The sequence below is a fragment of the Molossus molossus genome, unplaced genomic scaffold, assembly GCF_014108415.1.
Source record: "Molossus molossus isolate mMolMol1 unplaced genomic scaffold, mMolMol1.p scaffold_m16_p_7, whole genome shotgun sequence".
Classification (NCBI taxonomy): Eukaryota; Metazoa; Chordata; class Mammalia; order Chiroptera; family Molossidae; genus Molossus; species Molossus molossus.
Window position 1 is genome coordinate 49453133 of NW_023425401.1, and position 14403 is coordinate 49467535.

At 32.7% G+C, this 14403-nt stretch overlaps 1 protein-coding gene across 1 annotated transcript in view; it reads right to left on the reverse strand.

The window, feature by feature from the left end:
* Positions 1-14403, reverse strand: part of PCLO (piccolo presynaptic cytomatrix protein) — a 416657-nt gene that overhangs the window by 68911 nt on the left and 333343 nt on the right. The window contains exons 15-18 of the mRNA XM_036247507.1: positions 10288-10412; positions 7851-7877; positions 1424-1517; positions 485-556 (exon numbers count right to left, since the gene is read on the reverse strand). Of these exons, the coding sequence (XP_036103400.1) occupies positions 485-556; positions 1424-1517; positions 7851-7877; positions 10288-10412 (318 nt within the window). The remainder of the gene's footprint in view (positions 1-484; positions 557-1423; positions 1518-7850; positions 7878-10287; positions 10413-14403) is intronic.

A 14403-nucleotide genomic window follows, 5' to 3' on the forward strand; every position in this document is an offset into this window, starting at 1 on the left:
CCTTCCTCCCTCCCATTCTATCTGAAAAAAAAATCAATGGAAAAATATCCTCGGGTGAGGATTAAAAAAACAAAACACAGCAATTTGATTCCATATCTGTTCCTAGTGGAATATATCCTAAGGACAAAAAGAACTGCAAAAATTCTTAAATCTATATTTAATGTTTAAATCATAATGTTCATGGTGGTATTTTATGTATAGTTATAGTTATTCTTTGATTGTTGTGTGTATATTGTGTAATAAAGCAAATGAGTAAAAGAATTTCATCTTGCAAGTTAATTATAAAATACATCAAGTGGCAAAGTAAAAACCATTTCTTGAGTTGCTGTCTATCTTTAAGAGTAGTTACAAAATAAATTCTATCCACCAAGGGATTTTATCCAGAAGTGGTTATCTTATACAGTTAAGAATGTATTCTTTGCATAAAGCTTTTATTGGTAGTTTACAACAAAAGCAAATGAGGAAAAGAAAATCGGAGGCTCACCTCACCAAGAAAGTCATTGGAAGAAAATCTATCATAATCCCAGACTGTCACCTCCAGTGTTTTCTTCTTGAGCTACAGTTCAAATAAAAATGTCATTCACACAATTTCTCATCATACATGTTCATTACACTCCCGTTATAGATTCATTTATTTTTACTTCCTTGAAATCTTTTCATTTACATAAAATACTTTAAATGTTATCTAAAACTATGTGGGTTTATATTAAATATTCTGTAAAGTATCAATGATTTTATACTCCAACCTAGTGTAATATCATAAGACCTCACTATTTTGTAAATTTTACTAATTTCCTGTTAATCTTCCCCATCTTTAAAAGTAAAAATTAAAATCTGTAAATACTCTTTAACTACATTGGATTCATAGGTTGTAAAACTATGTAGAAATGATAATGATGATTATGTCTAGTCAATGAACTGTTGAGGATTTTTATATTTTCTTTCTGAAATACGATGATTCATCTTATAAAATCACATTACCATGGATTTTGAGAGCTGGAAAAGAACCAATAGCTTATACAACCCAACCTTCTTGGGTTGCTATCCATCTTTAAGAATTATTTAGGTTATTTAGATAAAGTGTTTGTATTAGAGATTTTTTGTTTCAGTAATTTGCCAAAAAATATAATAGCATTGCCTTATTTCTACAGATGAATTTAACTTATTTTAAATTCAAAAATCCATATTACAATTTACATCCAGCTTCACCTTCATAGTCAAATTAGAAATCTTCCAGAGGGCAAATAATAAACCTCATTTTGAAAGACAACTTATTGGTAAATTATTTAATATGGATGTCTTCTCCCTCTTCTATTTGTAGTTTTTCTCTCTCTGAATTTTAGATCATAATCTTTCAATAATTTTGTCATTATTATTTTTATATTATCCTAAATCTGTCACACAGAAAATAATCATTGCATACCTGTTCCATGGAGATACTTTTATAAATTACTGTTTGATTCCACTCAGGATTAAGACTTTTCTGAACATATTTAGTCCTTCTCTTGTACTCAGCACTGAATGGGAAGGAAAAAAAGAGCAACCTTGATTATTCACCTTAACTGATGAAGGGCATGCAGACATTTTAAGATGTTTTATTTTGAATCACTATACAATTGTCTCATCATCCTCATGTCTTAAAGCTTATTTTAAGTTAAATGCACAATGAAAATGTAAAAATATGTTGGTCGCCTCTAGGGTTATTTGTCTTAGAGTAGTTTTTTGAAGACGAGCTTTTAGATGTTCCAATGACACTATAATTCTAGAAATTTATGCTTTTCCTGAATGTAGGAGATAATTACATGAACCACATGGTAACATCAGTACCTTCTTGCCTTGTAAATAAAAATGTGGTATTTAACTTTCCAATAGGTTTGCATCTAATCATGTCAGCAAAGCCAAATGGTCTTTCAATTCATTTTTTTCTATAAAAATTGTAATAATTATTTTGACTGAGTAAAAAATAAAAAATGACTGTTGCTATTGCTGAGATTCCATAAACATGCATTAATTTATGTTTCAAGTATATTCTGACAGTCTTAGTAAAGTAGTATATTTAATCTAGTTTAAAGCAATTTTAATTAAATATATAATTTTGGTTTATGTCAATAGCTTATGTTACAAATGATGAACCAAATCAAAATTTTCCTTATTTATTACAACTTGGGGCATTTGAGTTTATCCTTTACTTTCCATTCCCTTTCAGCAACAGTTCAAAGCTTATCTCCTACAAGTTTAAAAATAACCTATTTCCAAAATCTATTCTATTTAAGTCTGACAGAACAGTTATGGCTGGCATCGACCAGGTAAGGGGACTGGAATCATTGTCATCTGCTATGAGCCAATGGGGTCTACACAGACAACGCCCTTCTTCAACCCTCCCTGCCTTTTTCTGAATTTTCTGCCTGGGTTTATTTCTCGGGACCCATTAACACTAATTCTAGTGGGCAAGAGAATCCTAAAAAACAACCTACTTCTCTGGGATCCCTTCATGAGCCTGGACTTCACAAGCTACCTGTCTTTAAAGGGGCTGGATCCTGGCCCTTGATCTGTAGTTATGTTCCTAACTATGAGCAACCTAATTCTTGCTACATCTCTGGAGTGCTCACTATTACTCCTCAGACTCTAATATAGTTATTCATTCTAGAAAACACCACTGAGAATTATGCTCCAGTTCATGACCAACTTTCAGAGACAGATTTACAGCCAAGCATCTTTTTTTTTTGTCTGGCTTTATTCTTTTTCTTATCAGCCATGTACAAGGGCAGCAATTCCCAACACTGGCTACATGTTGGAATCACCTAGAATCTGTGTTCCCAGGGTGGAAGATGGGGCAACCAGCTCCACAGCAACATCTCCCTGCTCGCACCATGGAGAATCTGCTTCGATAGGTCTGGGGTAAAGCTTGAGCATGAGAATTTTTAAAATCTTCTTGGTAAATCTAATCTGTAGACAAGTTTAAGAACCACTAAGCATATGTCTTCTGAGACCTTACCCTGTGAACTGAATTTAATTTAAGAAAGAAAGCAACACTCCTCTGACTTCTAACCAATTCATATGAATGTACAAAAATAGGAGCAGCCCTGGCTGGTGTGGCTCAGTTGGTTGAGTGTCATCCAATGCACCTAGAGATCACAGTTCAATTCCCGATCAGGGCACATGCTCAGATTGCAAACTCCATCCCCAGTAGGAGGGCATGCAGGAGGCAGCCGATTGATGTTTCTCTCTCTTCCTTCCTCTCTCATTCTATAATCAATAAAAACATATTTAGCCCTGGCCAGTTTTGCTCAGCAGTTAGAGTGTCGGCCCATGGACCAAAGAGTCCTGGGTTCAATTCTGGCCAAGGGCACATACCTCGGTTGCAGTTCATCCCTGACCTGGTGGGGTCGTGTGGGGGGCAACCAGTTGATGTGTGTCTCTCTCACACTGATGTTTCTCTCTTTCTCTCTCTTCCTTACTCCCTGCTCTATCTGAGGATAAATGGAAAAATGTCCTCAGATCAGGATTAAAAACAAAACAAATTTAAAAAAAAAAACAGGATTTGACAATTTTCTCTCTACAAAAATTTTGGAAAAATGTATATGCAGTGATTTAAAGAAACAGGTACTCTCATAGACTGTAGGCAGAATATAAATTTCTATACACACATTTGTCAATATCTAGTGAGGTTTAAATTTATGTACCCAAACACCCAGAAAAATTTCACTTTCACTTATTCCACTTCTATCCTAGAGAAATTATCTCAACTGTGTACAAGGAATTTGTTCAAGAACATTCACCACGACATTGTTTATAATAGTATGTTAATAAGATAATGAATAAATACATTATGATATAGTCATTCAATGAAATAGTAAGCAGAAGTTAAAATGAATAAAATACATCTTAATATATTAAGACATATTTTTTTTTAAAATATTGAGCAAAAATTTGCAGAAGGATAGCTATAGTAAGCTATCCTCATATGAATAATACTGTAGATTATTTAGGTACACATGCAGATATTCACAACAAACATATTAATTTCATAAGTCTCTTAGGAATTATAGAATAAAATTCTGTTTAGTGGTCATCTCAGGTGGACGGGAATGATTTCAAAGGGCTTCAGAAATACCTGTAAAATTTTTTATTAAAAAGAAAATCTGAAACCTATATAACACAATATTAAGATTTGGTAAAACTGTATAGCAACAACACAGGTATTAGACTACTTTCTACAATTTTCAGTAAGTTTGAAATAGCTTATAATAAAAATTAAAAATTGATTTGGTAAACTATATCCCTTTATATTTTATGTTTTTGCTTTCGTAGTTACTTTAGAATTCATGGCTCTCCCTCCAGGCAGGTATGCTTAGAAAAAATAAAACACATGATCGTATAAATTTTAAAGTTTCTATTTGTTTTGACCTTTTATAACAAGTTGATGAGATCATGAGAAAAACATTAAAGATAATATTCATAATTTAGTGAATAGTAGTAAAATTTTATTTCTTCAAATTCTGAAATATTAATTTATAATTTGTTAACAAAATGGAAATTTATGTCAAATGCAAACCTATGTACTTTCACTAAAATTCTAGATATGTCAATCTATATAAACAGTCTACATATTGAAATGTCTTCAAAAGAATTTATTAGTTATTTTATTCTTAATCTATAAATATGAATAATTGGTATAATTTTTCACATGCATATTTTAGGTGTTTTTTCACCATCTCATTGAGCAAAAACTTCTGAATGCCAACTCTGTATGAGGAACTGTGCTTTTCTATCAAGATATACTTAATTGTAATTACATACCATTGTACATATTATTCATTCATGATAAGCACTTTATAAAGTAAGCACATTAAAATAAAAACAGTTAGCATTTATTAAATGCTTACTTTTTCCCAAGCAGAGTTGTAAATGCTTTTTATGTGTTAACTTATTCAATCCTCACAGTTTCTATGAAACTGTTATCATTTATTATTCTATTTTATAGAATAAAATGAAGCTGCAAGGAATTAAGACATGTTGGTAAGATTGTATCATTTCAATTGGTAGGACCATGATTCAAACACAGGGAAACTGGCTGTCCTTAAACATATGTAATATGAACTCAATTGATCAGGCTCATTATAAAATGTGAATAAGCCATCAATATTCTTAATTGTAGGCTTCATTGGCTAAAGTGTCTAGTTTGTCTTCTTTACCCTACAATTTAAAGTATTTAAGTCAATTTAAATATACACATTTCTTAAATATATTTTTCATATAGATAATATAAATTACATATAATATGTGTGTACATATAAATTATCATAAAAGTCCTGGGCGATTTGGTTCAGCAGTTGGAGTGTCAGCCTGTGGACCAAAGGGTTCAATTCCTGGTCAAATTTTTTTTTAATTTAGAAAGATGTACATATTCCATTTTATAAGCTCTGTTGTTCTGTGCAGTAGTGTGTTCATGGACCATCAGTTTATTGTGCTCTGTGCTTCCTGAGGTCAAAGACAATGGCTGTGTTGTCAGCTCTAACCCCAGCACCTAGCACAGTATCTGGAGCAGTATGTGCTAAATATTTATTGCATGCACCCTTAAAACATTCTTGTACATTTTTTTTTTCTTTTAAAACGTATTGCACTGAAATAGTTTCTGACCTTTGGATTGTAAATAGATACAACTCCTGTGTCTGCTTTACATAGGCTGTGTAGGAAATCACTCATGCTAGCAAGGGCATTTAGAGAAAGTCTAGCCAGGAACTAGATTTACAGGTATCACGATAGTTAAAGTCTGTCTCAATCATAGCAAAATCTCATTAATGAAAAAAACTTTGTACTTTGTCCAACAGTGTAATGAGAGAAACCCAGAATGAGATTTTTTATATATCCTTATTTCAATTATGCAGGGACAAGTATGGAGTTCATGGGCTCTTCAGGCTTCTTCCTTATTTTTCTTTTGCCTCATCTTGGCTGACATTTGGGCTTTCTGAGCTTATGAGTATATTGATCAGAGGGTGGAAAGAGAAAATGAAAGAAGAAAACTGGACCAGTGGAATGCTTATTACTTAACTGGATATATATATTTTTAATTTTAAGCATGACAAATATTATATTTTATTATTAAAAGAAAGAAAGATGCTTGGTTTCTATATAGAACTGTAAAATAATTTGGTATAATTCAGTAGCCTAACCATTCTATATCTCTTTTGTTTTTGCAGAGATAACTAACCATTGGCTACATGAAGCTTATTATACATATCATTAGCAATAATAGCAATTGCCATTTATTGAGAGCACATTATCACTTTTGGTGCATTATTCCTTGTGTTTCACAAAAGGCGCAGGAAGGAGGCGACTGTAAGTCCTATATAGTGGAAAAGGAAATCATTTTAGAGAAACCTCACAAAGTATATTTGATAGGGCTGAAATTCAAACCCAATTTTTAAAAGACTTTACTCACTGGCCCTAATTTACAATGTCATTACCTTGTCATTATAATTCCTTCTCACATTGATAGTTCTCAGAGATGATAAAAGTGACTTCTAGATGAAAGATATGATGAGAACGTGATTTCTAGATCTTGTAAATTGAAATCCAACACAACCTAGACTATTTCAATCATTATTTACACTTACAAAACATGTTCTCTTCCAAGTTAGATATAGACAGTCATCACTGTCATTCTGACAATGTCTCCCCAGTTTCTCTGGATAAAAGACAGGAAGGTTCTGAATAAAGTGATTGATAATGTCTGTTCTAAAATGTTTCTCTTTGAAACAACAAATTTTGCACATCAGTCTGAGAGATCTGGATGGCACCCTGAGATGAGAGAGCCAGTCATAACAAGCAACATTTTATAGTATCATATTTTACTATTTGCCATAATTATGTGGCTGCAAGGAAACAAAAAGTTTCTGGGCACTAGAAAGACCATGGTTAGTAATCTTATTCTTTAAAATGTTTAAATATTTGTGCATTTAAAAATCAGAAACAGTCTCTTTGGGGCACAGCTTGTCAGAATTAGTAAAAATGCCAAATTTTAATGTCACCAACAAAAACAAATTCTGTACCATTAATATTCTGGGTGAGATTAAAATTCTCATTACCCTGTTGCTACATGTGGTACCAGATTCTCTTTCCCAACCAAATAACACATTTTATTTATAATGCAATGATATGTGCAGATGAATGCTTCTGGCTATGTATAGAGAGAGAGCCTTAGCTGACAAAGTAATGATACAACATGTTATGAGCTCTGTCAGAAAACAGTTTCCTACTATTGGCAAAGGATGCTCATATATTATTGCTAAATCATTAGAACAGGCAGATTATTGCGTCCTATATTGCACAGCAATAATTTTGTGGTGCAGAAGGTATCAGGGCATGGAAATGGTTCAATACCGAGATCTACATGAGAGAGAAAGACCAGACAACTATGATCTTTCAGATGAGATACACACCTAGTACTAGACATCCAGATCAGTTCATTCCTTTTGAAAATGAGTCTAGATTTTTTTATTTGTAACAGAAGACTCAGGTGAACTTAAGGTATGATTAAATTTTAGTGTAAAAATTATGAATAAAATCTTTCATTATGTCTAATTTCAGGGCAATATTTCCTAATTCATACTTTTTAATGCTTTTAATATTTTCTAGTTCTCTATGTTCTATTGCACACATCTGCTAAAACTATTTAGTAATTCTTTGGTTGGAACAATTTGCAGTTAGCCTAGTTCAACAGATACACCATGTAGAAAAATAAAAATTACAGCCTAAATTGAACCACAGGTATATGTACACAAAAAAGAAAAAAAAATTAATTCTAGACAGTACGGCATTGCTTAACGCTAAAAGAGAACCAACTCTACCTTGCGTTCTGGACAACCATGACTTGACTGCATTGATTCCAAGAGCACAAGCGAAGGGTACAACAGGAAGTAGGAAAGACAGAAAGACAAAAGTTAGGAACAGAAATAAGGAAGAAAATATGAGAATAATAATTAGGGAGCTATACCATAACATGCAAATGACATAGGCTGAAAATAATCTTAGAATTAAAGTGAAAATAATACCTCAAAAGTGTAATAAATCCCCACGCCTTGGCCACTGTAATGATTAGGAGTAATTTCATGAAGGACTAGGAATTGGACAGGAATAGCGGACTAGCTGCCTTTGGGCCAAATCCCAACAAGCAGGGATGTGTTGTTTGACAAACTGCAAGAGGATGGCTTTAGGTGGAGATTCATTTCATGATAGTTCCCACCTTCCCGTGCTCCCCCAGAATGGATTGACATATTTATGCTACCTGCCTACACTTTCTGGTTATTTAAATTTGTAATAGTCTAATTGAAACATAGTCCTGTAATAAATAAGATAGGTACTTTCATATTGTTTAAAAGGTGATACTTCAGGATATTATTAAAGATAGAAAATAAAAGACGGTGTTTTATTTTAATTCATTAGTAAATGTTAGAGACCCTTGATAGTGATTTCCTCTTATCCATTATATTGTGATTAAATAACACTGAAGGTCTAATGACCCAAATCAAAGACAGAATGAAGTTATCAGTTTGTTGTTATACCCATGTTTAAAACATGTAACCAAATTACAGTTATAACTAATACTTAAGTATATAAATAAATTAACATAAAATAAAACTCCCTTTTCTTATACTATATGGCTAGTTGGTAATCTCTATAAATTAAATCAATCAATTAAAACTAGAGCAACAATACCAGCAATTATAAGTTTGTAAGTAAAATTATTAGGTAGGATAAAATTAAAGGCTATAGACTGAATTAGATATGGTACCTGGCATTTTTCAAATTATTTTCTGAATGTTATTTAATTTGATTCCCCTGACAAACTAATTATTTTTTAAATTTTATTTTGGCTCTGCCTACCTTGGCTCTCTCAGTATCAATAAGGAAACCAAATCTCAAATAATTAGTGATCTGCTTGTGGTGATGATATAATTAGCACATAGCAGATTCAGATGCAACATGTAAATTTATTTTGGATTCTGTTCAAACAAACCAACTATATCATAAACAAGCTTTTGTATGATTTCAAAGCTTTTACATTTGTTGAGGTTTGTGCTATGGCCCAGAACATATATTATCTTGGTAAATGTTCCATGTGCACTTGAAAAGAATATGTATTCTGTTATTAATGGGTGAAATGTTCTATAAATATCAATTAGGTCCTCAAACCAACTAGGAAAATACGAGTCAGTTGGGGAAATTAAGGAATTATTTAGAAATTTAAAAATTTTTATGGTTACATATGATACTATGATTATTTTTAAATGAGTTATCTTTTAGAAATAGAAACCAAAATACTTGCAGAAAAGAGTTATAATAGTTGGCATCTACTTTAAAATAATCTGTATGGAGAGAGTATATGAGGGCAAAATAAAACATGATTGGATAAGAAATTGAAAACTTCCAAGTAAAAAGTAATATTTGAATGTCACTCCTCCAATTAAATTTAAAAAATAAACAGAAATAGAACCAGAATTTTCAAGTTATCAGTCCAAAGTTTGTTGATTACTTATGGTTCTATTATGTTAATTTGGCTAATATAAATTGTTCACATGAGGTATAACAATCTGCTGGGTCAAAATCACTGTTTTGAAACCATCCTTGAGTACTGATTTATATAACATAGTAATTTACATTTATTATGTGAAAATTAAATATCTCCAAAGAGCACTTGCTTTATATGAACAGTTTATATATCCCACAAGAGATTTGGAGATAATTTTCACTTATTTACCAAAGTCAACACTTCAACTATTACTCTTGTTTTTAAATTTTATTAGTGTTTTTAAAACACTGATTTGAAATATGTATATAAATAATACACCAACAAGTCACTTAATGAACATTTAACATTGGATAATACATGTGTCCTATGAAATAAAATATTAACTTATGCATCCTTGAACATTGGTTTTGCAAATAGGTTTGGGAATGTAAGGTAAGTCTTTAAATCTCTCACAAATAATTTCTTTAAATGATACAATATGACTGGTCATAGCAAGAGTGGTTTCCAGAATCTAATTACTGATGTGCACTCTCTCATCAAGACAGGTTTTATTATGACCAACGGCTCTCCTACAATCCTTTAAGGCTTAATTATGCATTTTAACTCCACCTTATTTACCAACTATAAATAAATATGATGTGGTAAAACTAAGAAGATGATATTAAACTCTTTGAAATTAGAGACTGGAAGACCTCCTATTACTATTTTTTAAATCAAGGGACGTAATACTTAGAAGACATTGTTTCTTTACTTACCCTCGCCCTGGAAGAAGATACACTTTAACAAAGGGGTCAGAATAACCATTGTTGTCTCGAGGGACTAGATTTCTTGCTTGGAGAATATGTATTATGAGATTTCCAAGATCGTAGTTGATTTGAAGCTTAAAGAAACAAAAACATACTTGGTGAAGATTATTTGTTTTTTTGTTTTAAAAAGTATAATACATTATCATTAAATATTTTACAAGTATTTTTTTTTTTTCTCATAAGAAGCATCAACCCTCATTTCTATTTTATTTGAAACTGAACAGACCAGTAAATGTCTAATTTAATTGGAAGTTCCCAGGCACATTTAATTACTAGCAGAAGTGTTGTTCATTTTGTCTTTGGTGAAAGTCCTAGCCTGTCTAAAATTCATTTAGAAGTAAGATCATAGAATGAATTCTAGTTGTTGCATTTTTTAAAATTAAATTATCTACTTTTAGAAAAACAGTAAATGTTTAACATTCATGAATATAATTACCAGAATTTTGAAAATAAATTAACTAGTTGATAAATTTATTAAAAAATATATTTTGCATTTCACCAAATAATTAGCAGTGGTGGAATCATTATTTAAATATCAAGTTATCACTACTGAAATGCAAGAATAGTTTAGAATGTGTAAAATTTATCTCTTCCTAGATTACATTATGTGATGTTAAACCTGTAGCTTTTCTTTCTGTTCTGCTTGCTTTGCTAGTAGAGTCAGAGATTACGGTAATGAAGTCTTGTTTTTTAACTTTAGAAGCTGAAGAGGAAAGAAGAGGCACTGCCTCATAGATGCTTAATGGCTGTTGCAAAATTGTCATCGAATAGTACAAGATTTATATTTCCAATAAATATTTGAGAAGCTTGCTTAATTCAAAATCATGGAATTAACCCATTTTTCTGCTTTAAAATTGAAGGGGCCATTTGGCATTAGAATAAGACTTAATTTTATTTGATGCTGTTTTTATCAATTAGCAAACAGGAAAAAAATGTATTTCAAAGGGGAAAATTCATAAATAAAAATAGTAACATATATTTTTATAATCATACAAAACAGATATGCTGTGCATATTTTGAAAATGAGATAATTTGATGAGCGAAACTTTATCTAAAATTGCATAATTAAAATAATTCCTGCCCTGGCTAGTGTTGCTCAGTGGTTAGAGTGTCGGCCTGCTCACTGAAGGGCTTGGGTTTGATTTCTGGTCAAGGGAATGCACCTTGGTAGCAGATTTGATCCCTGGCCACAAGCAGGGCAGGTTCAGTAAGCAACCAATTGATGTTTCTCTCTCTCTCCCTTCTCTCCAACCCTCTCTTCCACTCTCTCCAGAAAATTAATGGAAAAATATCCTCAAGTGAGGATTAACAAAAAAATTAATAATAATAATAATAATAATAATAATAATTTTTCATTTTAGCAAAATTTCAATATGGTTCTGTTTTGTGGCAAAAAAAAAAAAAAAAAAAAGGAATCATCAATCGCTTTTCTCAATATAGAAAAGCCCGGAGTCTGACCATCAGAAAAGCGATTTGAAACATGGAAGAAAGTGCAGTGAAGGGAGAGGACAAATGGGAAATTTAGAATTGCAGTAACTGTGTGCTGTGATGGGTACTGAAACACACGATTATTTTGAAATTAATTTCTTTTAAGTATTTTTTCTTTATTGATATTAGAGAGAGAGGAAGGCAGAGGGAGAGAGAGATAGAAACATCAATGAATGAGAACACCGACTGGCTGCCTCCTGCATGGCCCCACTGGGGATCGGGCCCACAACCTGGGCATGTGCCCTGACTGGGAATTGAACCGGCAACCTCTTGGTGCAGGGGTTGATGCTCAACCACTGAGCCACACTGGCAGGTGTGAAATTAATTTCACTGAGATTTAGAATAGCTTACACATTTTTAAGGAGAAATTCTTCCCTATTTTTTCCTTTCTCTGTCAGCCTTAAAATCCATTTTTAAGTGAAAAGTCACCGAAACTATTTACTTTATTTTTTTCAAAATCATTTATTATTGAAATAAAAACTTGGAGGCTTCTGTAAGATAATGCTTTTTAAAATGTACTGTGTGGTGCCCGGCCAGTGTGGCTCAGTGGGTGAGCGTCAACCCACGCACCAAGAGGTCGCCGGTTCCGTTCCAGGCCAGGGCCATGTGCCCAGGTTGTGGGCCAAATCCCCAGTGTGGGGCATGTAGGAGGTGACCAATCGATGTTCTCTCTCATCGATGTTTCTATCTGTCTGTCCCTCTCCCTTCCTCTCTCTCTAAAATCAATAAAGAAAAAAAATATAAAAATAAAATTTACTCTGTGGGGTCTTAGAGAACACTTGGAGTTGCTTAGAGGTTACTCCCAAGAGAGAATGAGATGTCCCAGTAATCCTCAACCAGAGCTACTCAAGTGCTGGCAGATTCATTGTTTGGGTGTCTACACAAGGTTATCTAAAGAATAAGGTTTTGCTAAAAGAAAAAAAAGTCGAAGCCAATGTTCTAAGGAAATCTAACAAAAAAGGGGTGCGGAGGTGGAGAAATCTCCCAAGAGTTAAGAAGGAATGTCATTAGTGTAAATTTCTACTATAGAATTAAACACTACTGCTCAAGGGAAAAGACAATAACATAATTACAAGCAACAACAAACCAAAAAGAAACACAGCAAATATTGGTCCATGGGCAAGAAGTTAAAAAAAATAAATGGGAGAAAGATATTGTCAATCAGAAAAGCTAGCTTTAAAAAAAAAGATTTTAAAAAAATACATGTTTTTATTGATTTTAGAGAGAGGAAGCAGGAGGGAGAGAAAGAAACATTGATTAACTACCTTTTACACACCTCCTATTGGGGATCAAGCCCAAAACCCAGGCATGTGCCTTGACTGGGAATTGAACCAGTGACTTCTTGGTACTTGGGACAATGCTCAATCCACTGAGCCACACCAGCTGGGTACTAGCTTTTTTTTTTCTGTTTGTAAAATGAAAGATCAATGTCTGGCTTTCCAGAAGTGGAAATAGCAGTTGAGTCAGCAAGATCTCGAGTATGTAATCAGGCTCTTAGAACGGTGCTCACCTTCAACACTTTTTCTCTGTTTCCACTGTCACACTCCACGTTTGTTTTAAACAGTGTGTGTCTAATCACTCGATGGATTGTTTGTGTGTTCACCCTTTATAATACATCCTGTTGGTCACTGCTGTATGACTTTTTATTACATAGTTCTTTCAGTTAGTCTTTTCCTTACTTCAAAATATTTACTGATCACCCTATTATTTAGTGGCTAACTCCCTCTTGGCTTTTGTTCAAAGTTCTTTTTATTTAGTCTTAACTTATCTCTGCAGAGCTGACCTCTTCATTTCATTGTCCTCTGGCAGCAGACCGCTCCTTGTACCAGTTCTGCGTCCAGGGACAGAATCCCTTTCTCTCTGCTTCTCCTTAAATTAGTTCAAATCTTTGTTATTCTTTGTGAAGTCTTTCATGAAAATGTCTTCCCGAATGTGTTGGAGATGCAATTAAGAATTACTGTTCTCATTCCCTTATTTGAAACTTACTATATTCAAAGTTAACATTTTATATTGTGTTAATTCTTTCTGTGTGACATTTGTTATCTACCTTCAATTACATTTTGGCATTGTATGAAGTAGTTTTCTGACATTTTTACTATGACACATAGTAGACATACATATTACAATACATTACACTAACACAGAAACACACATTACTAAAGAAGAGTGATTTATATGACTTTTCTTCTATTTTCCTGGTCAAAATCCACTAAACAGATTTTGTAAATTACAAATTGGTTATGACCCCCAGTAGGAAAAACATGGCTCTACAAGAATTATTCAACAATTATTTAACAATTGTTCATCAGAGGAAGAAATGAGGATAGCATTAGATTCATGAAACTCTTTAAGAGGAAACTTCACATTTCCAGGAGAATCTGTCATTCAACCTATTCAATTATAAAGTAACTGAGGCACAAAAATGTGTTAATACTACTAAGGTATCAGGCAGATTTCAAGGTATATAATTCCACAGATACAGTTAGATATCATAAACAAATATTTGTATTAAATTACCATTCTAGGCTATTGTAATTTCCTTTGTAGGTCTGTGGGTTACAAAACAGAAAATGTTCT